Here is an 11,870-nt window from a genome sequence, read left to right as displayed (position 1 = left end):
TTTGCCATCTGCTATTTTGTAGACTAAAGATTAAGGCCTCCAAGATGGAGCACCTACTTTGTACTAAGGGCTCTTGCAAGTGCTCTCATTTCTGTCACTTAACCACTCTGAAGATTAACTTCTCCATTTTTGGGAATTTGAGGAAATAAGGGACTTTGAGGCAGACTGATGAAATGGTTTATCTAAAGACATACTTTGGCACATTCTGTATCCAACTCCCAGACTTCTAAGTCTAATTGTATTTTCCATTACATCAGAAATGATAGCCAAGACTTAAAACTAGCAGAATGTTATTCTTCCCAATTTACTGAAGACTAAAGAGCTTGTTCAAAGACAACTGAGTTTTTATTCCATCATTCAAGATAGCTGAAGTATTTGTTCATTGCAGCACTATTTTTTAAAGCATTCTATTGCTAGTATTCTTGTTCAGCTTTTAAAATATTGCTATATTCCCTGCTGGAAAATATCCAGACAACCAGAAAGACTAAGTCAATATAGACCTGCCACCATTTCCCAGTTTAAAGGATTTTATGTTCAATATTCCTAATCACCAACTATACAAACTGTGATTATAAATCCCTTTGTAGTAACACTGGTTACAAAAAAAGATACACTTACTTTAGCAGTCTGATATAAATGGGAAAATGGTACACAAAATACACCCACTTTGATGGTTAATCTTTAGGGAATGATGATATATTTTTAGTTCTCTCTCTCTTTTGTAATTTCAGTTTAAAAACACATCAATTAAGTATTCTAAAAGAGCTTTGTAAATGTTTAATTGCAGGGGGTTAAAAGTAGGCTGGGCAAAAAAGGGCAAAGGGTATAAAGTTGACATTTTGGCAAATAAGAATTGTGCCATATATAGAAATCCTTAAACTCTGAAGAAAAAATAATCTCTGAACACCAAAATTTAGTTTACCAAGTCTAGCCTGATTTTATTAACTTATATTTGACTGCTACTTTAAGTATATGAGAACTAGATTGATGGATAGGAAAATAATACTTTAAAAATTAAACTCTTGGAGTGTAACATTTTTGCCAGTGGTTTTAATTCTGGGATTTGTATACTGTATTTTCCTCTGCCTCTTACTTCCTTTATGTATGTAGCTTGTAGCACAAAATTCTTCCTTTAAAAATTTCAGAGCATAGCAAGAAACCGCAGTGCTTTGCAGGCCACTAATTCTGTTACAGATAAAAGCATTCAATTATCTCTACAAAATTCAATTCCATAGAAAATATGTTCATGATTGACTAAATACGTTCTTAAAATGTGGGGATACCACATACTAATTTTTCAAGATCTTGATTTAAAAGTTGGAATGAAGTAGTTTGTGGTTCTTGGGTAAAACAAAGACAATAACCTACTTAACCAATATAAAAGAATATAGATGTTTTTATAAAATACTTTGATTCCAGATGACAAGCTAGGTTTAATCATATCTTCATTTTCCCTTTCCCCACTGCAGTCCAAGCATATTTTTAAAACTGCAAAGTCACGTAAAACTGGGTCAATTTTTGTGTTAAAATCTTAATTAGCATAGCATTTACAGGGTGAATAGTGTCAGTAACCAGTGTAGGTAAAATAACATGAAAAGAACCCTAAGATTTGAAATCAGAGTAAATGAATTTCTAATTTAAGCTTAAGATGGGTGATCCCCACCCAAAATTGCTGTTAGGCAGTAGTTAAGGCCTCTGATGATTTGATACATCAGAAAAATCTACATTCACAACATCTGCTATAATGCACCAGGTCCCCTAAATTAACAAACCTCAGCTGTATAAATGAATGAGCTTTGGTATACACATAGTTGTCACCAATGAAACAATTTTCCCACCCCCCACCCTACCCTTGCAACTCTCCCTTAGCTGGTCATGACTACCATTCTTAGTAACTGCTGCTGACAACTGTTCAATAGTACCATCTCACTGTGGAAGCACAGGCATACACCTATCTATGGCTTTTACTTCCCAGCTGCCCAAGCTTTCAGATGTGGACATTATAAGAGCATCTACCTAGTTTGTGGCTATCAAATGTTTCTGCTCATCATAAGTGTAGTACCAGCTCAATAGTGTCCAATTTTCATGCATGTTCATACTGACAAGTAAAACAATATTGAAAGACCTCCTTTTGACCTGCTTTAAAAACTTCTCCATTTTTCCAAATTGAACCCATGTTTTAAACATTGACCATATTTTTCCTGGACCACACTATTTAGAAATACCTTTTCTCTCCTGTGATCACATCATTCCTAAACTACTTTTAAAATTACTTTTAGAGCCATCTTATTTTCACACAGCATTAAAGGAGGGGGCAGAAGCAGACATTAAGATCTGACATATTACCACCTTAAACTCCATTTATGCTGTAAGGGATAAGCTTACATAGCTTGAACTGGAGTAACGTTCTATGCTAGTGTAGCTTCTTGGGTGTGTGCATGTTCTAGTTAACTCTGCACTTACAACTTTTCAGTCTGAATCAGTTTTTGCCATCTATTAATGTGGTTGACTTTAAGAACGGAATTATTATAAATCAGGCCTAATTAAATTATTATAATGATACCATATACCCATAATCCCAGAACTTGGGAGGTTGAAGCAAGTGAATTACTACGTATTTGAGACCAGCCTATTTAAAGCAGTATGACATTTAACAAAATCCTCATCAGATAAGCTAATTGTAGATGTATTTCTATACCTTCACATTAGGTTTGTTAGGTACAAAATTTACTTTTTATTTCTTTGTGAATTTCTAATTTTTAGGACAAGTAAAAGTGTGGTAAGTGGCGTATCAGTGTTTTCTCTAGCTTTTGGGCATGCTCGGTGTTTAAAAGGACTGCACTGGATTGCATCAATATGCCTAGACAAAAAAAAAAAAAAAAAAAAAGTGGGAAAGAGAGCCCAGCACGTCCACCTTAACAGTCTCCCTTTTCAGCCACTTGATGAGCACACGGCATGATGACATCAGGGCCATTCCTCCTGACACAGTTAACCAGTATCACTGCAGCAGGCGAGTCAGATGGAAGTGTGTCTGGGTGAACACCAGAAAGATCTCCCCTACGTATTGGCCATCTGAAGGGATGTTGTAGTTCAAGGTTGAAAGGTACTTTTTATTGTTTAGTTTTATCTTGTAGCAGTTTTAATAAGTCTAGGTTTTATCTCAGTAAAAAACTGATAAACTATGCTAGCCCCTGGGCTGTTTGATACCAATACAGGTCAGTGCATTTCACTTTCTGAGGTTCCTTTTTCGTTTCATCCTAAAGAAATAAAATGGCTTGAAAGAGCAATCTGCTTACCAGAAAGTGACTGGTCACCCCACAAAAATGAGCTCTCGCAAGACACAAAGTATGAGCGGTATAAAAAATCCTCAAGATTATCAATTATCTCATGATAATATAACATGAAATTATGCCATATCTAGTATTTTTCAGTGGGGATTTTAAAAAACACAGAATTTGCTCTTTGGCTAAAACTGTATTTTGAGAGTAAACCTAAATTCCATCTAATTTTTGTTTACAACATAGTTATTAACTTGGTATAGGTAAGCTATGAAATAAACTAAATGTATAACCAGCACCATGCAGTGTGTTGTTACATAAGCACTATTTGTCTAAGGATGCCTTTTATTAATAACATCAATTTAAAAAACAAAAGGATAAGCTTTAAAATCATTCCTATATGTGTGGTATCTACACAATATTTTTTCTCTTTTTTTGAGAGTACCTATAGAATTTAGACAGTAAACACCAAAATATAATGCCTTCTGGAGAAAAAAAAAAAAGACCAACTTAAATCAAAAGCAATTAAAAACCAGTCCAATAATAAATGGTAAACAACTCAAATGGCTTTTTTTAATGCTAGGAAAATTGTCCACCTTTCAGTGGTGACAGTACGTAACACAGGTAGAGAGCAAACAACGTAAAAAGTGAAAAGCACATACAGATGCACACAAATATATATATAAAAAAGACCAGAAATCACAGGGCATTTAAGCAATGTTTTCTTAAGCAGAACTATTTAATACTTTAAATAGACTAAAAAATTGGTGTAGGTGAGGAAAAGAAATCATTATTTCACAATTTTAACTTGAAAGCCAGCTGTAATGAAGACCCAGTTCATTTAAAAAAAAAAAACCACATCATTTTTCTGACAGTCACAGGAGGAAAGCTTACATAGGACACATTTAACATCCCCATCACAGTGCGCAGAGGATGCAGCCACAGAGGACCAGCAGAGGGAACAAGAACAGAGTGTGCATCCATCATCTTGCATTACAAAGCTGACACTGCCTTAGGAAAGCCTCGGCTCACATGCGTGGTGTTCTAGCTGGAGAGCACCTTAAAACTAGGAGGACCTAAGACTTGAGAGCAAATACAGTAGTTTAGTCTTCATCGAATACTCAATTCCTTCACCTGTTATTGGCTGGTGCATTTAATAGTATCAATATAACATTCACCAGAGGAAATACAACACCACATTCTGGCTTCTTGAGCAGGCCAAAGAAATGTAATAAAGGTCAGGGCATCAAAGGCCATATTTTACCTTGAGAGGAAAACTCCACAATCACACTCAATTTTTTACTGTGAAAAATTTACATTTCACATTAAATTTAACCATATAAGGACACATGATTTATACTTAGATATACACAGCTCCCAAGAACTCATCTATTTAGTTACCTCTTCTTTGTTCCATTAAACCAGTTACCTTTCCTGGGTCACTAAACGTTATCTTATCACTACGTTGGTGTTTTTAGCCATTTGTTATAAACCTCAGGTTCCATTCAGAGGAAACACATCCCAATATTGGAAAAGGTGACAGACTTGAGGCAGCTGAGCGGAAAAGCTAGTGATGTCATAAAGTGAGTAAATCCCAAGAACACCTACAGCAGTCAATTTCCTCCTGGGTGCCTAGGACTCACCTGCATCCAGCAGAGTCCCAAATTCAAGAAACCACTCTCCAAGTTCTCTGGGCAGCAGGTCTTCCTAAGGACAGCCTCACTCATTCTTCACATGGCAGAAGTTAACACTTTTCAAGAGCTAAGGTTACATTTAAGGACATTAACCCTTAAAGTGTATTCAGCTCACTTGTTAATGGCCAGTACCTCCTCACTAAAACGATAGGAGGTCTCAAAGCATATTTAAAGGCATTAAGAATATTTGTAAGCATCCACACAAACTTAGTAATACATCAAAGTTCACTCTTGAAATGCTTTCAGACAAAACTTCCTAAGGTTCTTCTGGTTTATTTGGTTATAGTGTTTTACGGTATGCTTTTGAGATTTTCAGAGCTAAATGAATAAGCCAGTTTTTGTGTCTCTTCGTATTTTTTTAGGTAGAAATATTCCACACCAGCTATTGCCCACATTCTTGCTTCATATATCGAGAGGATGACTGCCAACTGGAGATATTTACCAGGGCCCAGAATTACATTAAACTATGTCCAACAGAAGGGTTGGCCTTGGGAAAAGAATGGCGAAAATGTTCTCAGATAGGAGTACTTACTTTGTCTACAATGATGTGATCTAATTCAATGACTGCAGAACTATTTTACCTTCTTATATAAATGTTCAGTGCCACAGCATCATTATCACTGATAAAAAGGTACAAATATGTATGCCTTAAAAGTCAGGGTCATAAAAGCAAAAATGAAGCCTGAGGTAAAAGTGGTCTAAAAAATGCCCAATTTGGGTTGTGTATTTTGCCAAAAAAATAGTATTCTTAATTAAAAATCCATGCATGTTACCTAACTGCTACATATACAATTATTTTTCCTGATTTAATCTGTGTATATTAATTATATAAATCAACAAGTGACTACATTCTTAAGGCAAGGCTAGATATTCACCAGAAAAGGACCCTATCCTTTTTCACATTTCTTTTCAGCTTGAACCATCCACAAATGTAAATACTGAAAGTGCAAACACAGTTTCCTAGGGACTCAATGATAAAAGGAAAATTTCACTCCAAGAACAGGGACTTTAAGACTTCCTCCAGAAAAATTCTAAGAACTATGCTACAGCATCATAAAGGGCAGAACTTATATATAGAACTAGAAATGTAGCAAGTTACCTAGTGACTAACATTGTAACATAGCCAAGAACTTCAAAGTTAGAAACAGGTAGCAAATCCTTTTAATTACCACCCCCAAAAAATAAAACTGGGAATTTCAGGTGAGTTTATTCTGTTGGAGATCATTCTTTTGGCAAGTTCTAGATTTTTGAGAGTTCCCTGGGTGGAGTTAATCCTCACCTAAAATGGCAGTGACATTGTTCTTTTAAGGGTCCTTACTGGATCTCAAGCATCATAGTGAAATTTTGGGTCCCCTGTGGTCCTTATGGCAGCAAGCTAACACTGACTGAAGTACTTTGGCCAAGTCCCTGTGGGTTAGGGCTGGCCCAAGGTACCTCAGGAAATGTTTCCATCGAGCCCACCTAAGGTCTGCACCTTCGGGCTATTGCCAGATACAGAAGAATCTGATCTCTACAGGTATCTGAAGCAGCAGTTTTACGGGGGCGCGGGGCGTGAGGCCTAAGTGAAATACAACCTACTGTTTTTTAAGAGTTAATACTAAAAGTTGGTACATTCCAGAGGCCACTGGATTGGATGTCTACTAATTTAATGATGGGGTATTGTGGGAAAGTTTCATCTGATTTTAATGAATTCCACCTGTGATTCTTGTCAAGCTGCCTAAAAATGGCATACTAATGGGTGCCAAATGAGGCCTCTGGGAGAATTTTTTAAAATTTACACTGATGGTCTGTCTGTGAAAGGAAAATGTCTGCAAGCAAATTAAAAAGCTTTTATTGAGATCTGAGACTTCAAACAATATTCACCATTGTTAAAATGACACGGTTTTCTGAGTATGTGTATTTAAACTCATACACATATATGATATACTATATTTCCTGCTAAAAAGTTTGAGGCAGTTCTGCTATATATAAAGTTAACTACAGTATCAAAGATAAAACAGTTCCTAACTCAAGAAACTGCATCAACACGTGAGACAAGTTCTCATCATAAAGGCTATCACGAGCCTATTATAGCTCACATTTCCTGGTTGAGAGGCTCAAAACACAGGAATTCTACTCCAAAAGATAATGTTTCTCTCAAGCATTACACATAAAAGGTAGTCTGAACAAACAAAACATTCATAAGAATCTTGAAAAGGAAAACAGAAATGGAACGCAATAGCAGAATTCTGACTTTCTCTAGAGACCAATCATTTGCATCCTGATTGTACTCAACACAAAACTCAAATATGACCCCCAAGATAAAACAGGGCTAGTATTGGAGGGAAAGCACTGGCTCCGACTGCCACAACTCGTAATTTTAAATGCAACCAAAATAGATTTGATAATTTGCTACTTGCCAGTCACAAAGACAATGAACTGCAGAGAATTTCAGATGCTTCTAAGATTGAAGTGGCAACCCAATTTTAACAGTATCAATTTCCTTGGTAAAGAAATAAGGACTTGGGATATAAAAAGCACCCTCCTTTATGGGTAATAGTAAAGTTCAAAGGAGAGACATGTTCTAATGTATGCAGATGAAGTATGGCTGACAGAGGACAAAGCCAGTGTCACATGGATACACGTCAGCAAAAGGAAGGACAAAATTCAGGTGAGAAACACAAAGGATTTGGTAAAGCACATGAAAGGAAAAAACAGGGTAATCTGATTTAAATATGAATGCTTTAGTTGAAAGGAGGCAAGAACTCAGTTGTTCACGTCCAAAGACTGAGTTATCTAAAAAAAGAGTTGAGATGGCACGAAGTGGGGCAAGTGGAATGTTCAGCTTTTAAAGCAAAGACTGCACATAAAGAGATTTTAAGTACAGAAAAGATTGTCTTTTGTTTCTTTACATCCCACCATAAACCTACCCCATCCTCAGACCAAGAGGGTGTCTAATATAGAGTAAAGGCTCAAAGTACTTAGTAATTCAAAAAAAGATAGACTTTGAAGGTATATATGGGCAATTTTTAGAAGAGGTAGAGAAACCAACAGGGTATATGCTTTGATTTAAACTAGTGAGAGACTACAGACTACTTTTTACGATCAAAGTCTTAGTCTTGATGCAACTGACAACAAAGGCACAAATCAAGTGAAATTAAAATAATTTTAACAAAGGGGAAAATCTGACAAAACTGAACGTGGTTTAAGGTAAAAAATGTAACTAGATATTAAATAATCTGCAAAAATATACTTAGAACACAGAGTTAGAGTACAGATTAGAATCTTTAGCCTTCAAGAAAAATTAAGCAGACTTCCTTCTGGCAGTGACAGGCCCCGAGGGCAACAGTAACCCCCAAAGGACTCAACCCTACTTGAAGGCTAGGACCAAGTTTAGTCATGTTTTTACTACTCAACATCTATCACAGTGGCTAGGTAAACAGGCATCAATCAGTAAGTGTTCACTGACCAAATATACTCAATAATGTATAGTCAGTACAACTGGTGTGGTTCATACCTTTAGGTACGTTTCTTTAAACAAGATGAAAAAAAAAAAGCACAATGTGGTGGCATTGTAAAAGATTGGCCTATATCCAGTTATATTTCTAATCCATTTATAAAGACTTTCCAAAGCTTGTTTTAAAAACAATCAAACTCTTCTTTCAAAAGAAATCTCATGCACTGCTCCACTATAAAGTAAAATCACCTGCCACTGGGATCAGTGGGAACTCCAACAGCCTCCACATCCTAAGCCTGCCCTGGGATATCACTGGAGCCACTGGGCAAACCATTTAACAGGCAGGACAGCAACAGAGTCATTGCGTTCTCATGGCATTAAACTGAGGTTTACCAACAGTGTCGTGCAGGATAACGTCTAAGTAATGTTACTAATTTTAATAAAGATGAAATTCAACAGAGGAGACCTTATAGCTTGGAATAAAAACCATCCCTTCAATGGAAAACAGTCAATAAAAATTAGGCCTTAGTAGACAAAATATAATGCAAAAGCATTATCTTATAAAAACAAATATAGTCATTAAACAGTCACATAAATTTAATCATCACGATGATGAAATTAACTGCTCAAGAGGTACAGCTGCTCAATACAATAAGTGTTTGCAAAGAGTTCAGTCCTGGTTTCACACTGTACAGAAAAAGTCCCACCTGAATTGTGGAGATACACCCACTGCTGAAATGCCATTGCTGGCACCACTTCATTTAATATGTAACTGCTGGAATCTTTTACAGCTTTCAATCTTTGCCTCCAGGAATGTTCCCCAGCATCAGTATACACTTCTCAAGTATGTAAAAACTGCCACTGAGGTACAGAGGGCTCTACTGATTATCATCAGCAGGCCCCACCATGATAACACCTGGGACATTTAATCACAAGTTGGGCAGAAGTAATAATTTGAGGGCAGCAGGATGTCTGGAAGCAAGCAAGTCACCACACTGGTGAAAATTTGCACAAGCATGGGTAGTTATACCATATTAAGTGGTACTGACCTGGTGCTAATAAATTTTACAGCCAAGATTTAATGAAGAAGATATATTAGTGAGAATGACACAAAGCAGTCTATCACAAAATAAGGCCACCTTCAACGTGTTATAAACTGTAGAACCATTCTGATCTTCAAGTTTGAATTTGTGGAGAGGTTTCTTTATAAAGCATTACCACCTAATAGTTTCCTTTAGAATATGCCTCTGCACTTGATGCCGTTCTCTTCACCAGGAGTGCTTATCTCCCTTGGTTCTTCACATGGCTTGCTTCTTCTAGGTCAGGTGCTAGCCCAAGCATCACTTCCTTAGAGGCCTTCCTGATGATGTCCTATCTGAAGCATCCCATTTGTTATTCTCTATTATAGTACCCTGTTTATCTCCTTCACAGACACATAAGATGATTAGGTGTTAGATAACTGCTGTCTCAGCAGAGGCAGGAGCTATAGCTGTCTTGTTCACCTTTACCCAAAGGTTAAGAAAGTTCCTGGCACATAACAGGTGAACAATAAATAGTTGAATGAATAAAAAATTACTATACCAAATTTACATGAACACATACATATACACATGAATAGGAAAATGGGGAGTATCCAATAAAAAACAACCCAATGCTGACAGTATCAAAAATGATACCTGTACACACAAGTGAATATGGTTTCAAAAAACAAGTACCAAAGGTTTCTATCTTCAAAACTATGAAAATTTATGAAAAGGGGTTAAGTGGTTATTTTCCATTTCTACTCAGATGCAAACAAGAAATGTTTACATTGCAATGAGTCAACATTAGACATAATCATTATTTGCTGAAGAATGGATGACCAACAGAGCTCTTGGAATCTTCTGTCATTGCAGAGTGTAAAATATGGTCAACTACACACCCAGGATTAGTTAAGAACAGCTCGGACATCTAATTGTAAGCTTAAAAACAAAACAAAACCCTGCTGAAGTTTCTCCTCCAATTTTTAGAATTCTGAATTGGTAACTATGTAAAATAACATTGAATTTATAAATTGAATACAACATACTTTAAAAACAGATGGCCCTTATCTGCTGATCATACCTCAGCATCTCTTTTCTAGGTATTTTGCAGAAGCAATTACATTTACAAAAGGTCCGTTTCATAATACAATCTGGTAACTAAATCAAATGAAGCTACTCAAAGAGCAGGTCTGCTGCTGAAATATCTTAAAATACCTTTTAAAAAAGGGTACTTATATTTATAGATTGGCTTTTAAAAAGGATAAATATACTGAATTCTAGCATATCCCTGAAAATAATTATACTGCCACTTGTGCATTCTTTATGAGGTGGAAGGTTAAATCAATAAACTGATAGGTTATATAAGTCAATCAGAATCTGCTGAAATCCAGTTGTAAGACAAGGGATTTATTCCATATGAATGTTTACTGGACCCAGAAGTTAACTGGTGCCAGCAGTATCAGTGCAATTATTAACAGCAATGATGTCACACTGCACTGTTTTGGTATCAGAACAAAAGGGGGATCAAGGAAAGAGGTTTGGAGAGGTTTTCAATATGGGTTTCTTATAAGACTTAGTGGTAAACACAAAAAGGACAAGTGATGAGCCCCACTGAACACATTAAGGTCAAAGATTTCAAAAGGGAATCCACTTTTCATCCCCCAAGAGTTTATTTTTGGTAAAAGGCAGAAAAAATTAGTTTTTCTACAAGGAAGATCTGCTTCTAAATGATAATTTGAAAATCTTGATATATATATTATATATTAAAAAAGACACAAAAATAATAGAGAAGTGGGAATAACAGATTAGGTATTGTAACTTTATAAAGGCTTGCCTAGATCAAGAAGCAGCACACACACATACGCACACGCGTGCGTGTACACACACACACACACACACACACACACACACACACACGCACCCCTCATTTATGCAAACTAAAAATGTATGAACAGCACAATACTGTGATACTGGGTCATGATACATTACCTGTACACATAACTACTACTGTTATTAATAAACCTTTGGGACATTTAGTCTTATGCCCAACGAGACATCAGTAAGTCTTTAAGTCTTCTCTTCTCCCTTTATGGGAGGGCATTTCTAGACACTAATTTTTCCATCTAATATTCAAATACAGGAAGCAGATTCCACAAGGTGCTTTAATTGATGAGACCTCAAGTGCTGTTTTCTCTCTGGAATTTTTGGATAGCAGATAGTCCATGGGGACCACACACAAATACTATAACAGAAGAGTTGTTAAGTCTTTTGATGGAACTTGATTGGTGATGAAGTTTTATGACATGCTTGAGCAGCGCACTGATGGGGATCCCATTTGAGTTAATACTTTGTCCAACCACTGTAGAGGTCCATTCAGATGAAGTTCAATCCAGCAAGGAGTACTTGTTACTGTCTGCCTTCTGTGGGAAGAATTACAATG

The 11,870-nt window shown here is 36.3% G+C and overlaps 1 protein-coding gene across 7 annotated transcripts in view; it reads right to left on the bottom strand.

The window, feature by feature from the left end:
- Positions 1 to 3,822: 3,822 nt before the first annotated feature.
- Positions 3,823 to 11,870, bottom strand: part of Smad2 (SMAD family member 2) — a 77,248-nt gene continuing 69,200 nt past the window's right edge. For all 7 annotated transcript variants that reach the window (XM_063231717.1, XM_063231722.1, XM_063231721.1 and 4 more), the window contains one exon: positions 3,823 to 11,850. In XM_063231717.1, the coding sequence (XP_063087787.1) occupies positions 11,727 to 11,850 (124 nt within the window). In that variant the 3' untranslated portion in view covers positions 3,823 to 11,726. The remainder of the gene's footprint in view (positions 11,851 to 11,870) is intronic.

This window comes from Cavia porcellus, unplaced genomic scaffold (genome assembly GCF_034190915.1).
Source record: "Cavia porcellus strain 051 isolate PalLab524CR breed Dunkin Hartley unplaced genomic scaffold, mCavPor4.1 scaffold_20, whole genome shotgun sequence".
Taxonomy (NCBI): Eukaryota; Metazoa; Chordata; class Mammalia; order Rodentia; family Caviidae; genus Cavia; species Cavia porcellus.
Note: the sequence above shows the minus strand (reverse complement) of the source record. Positions and strands in the feature narration are given on the sequence as shown.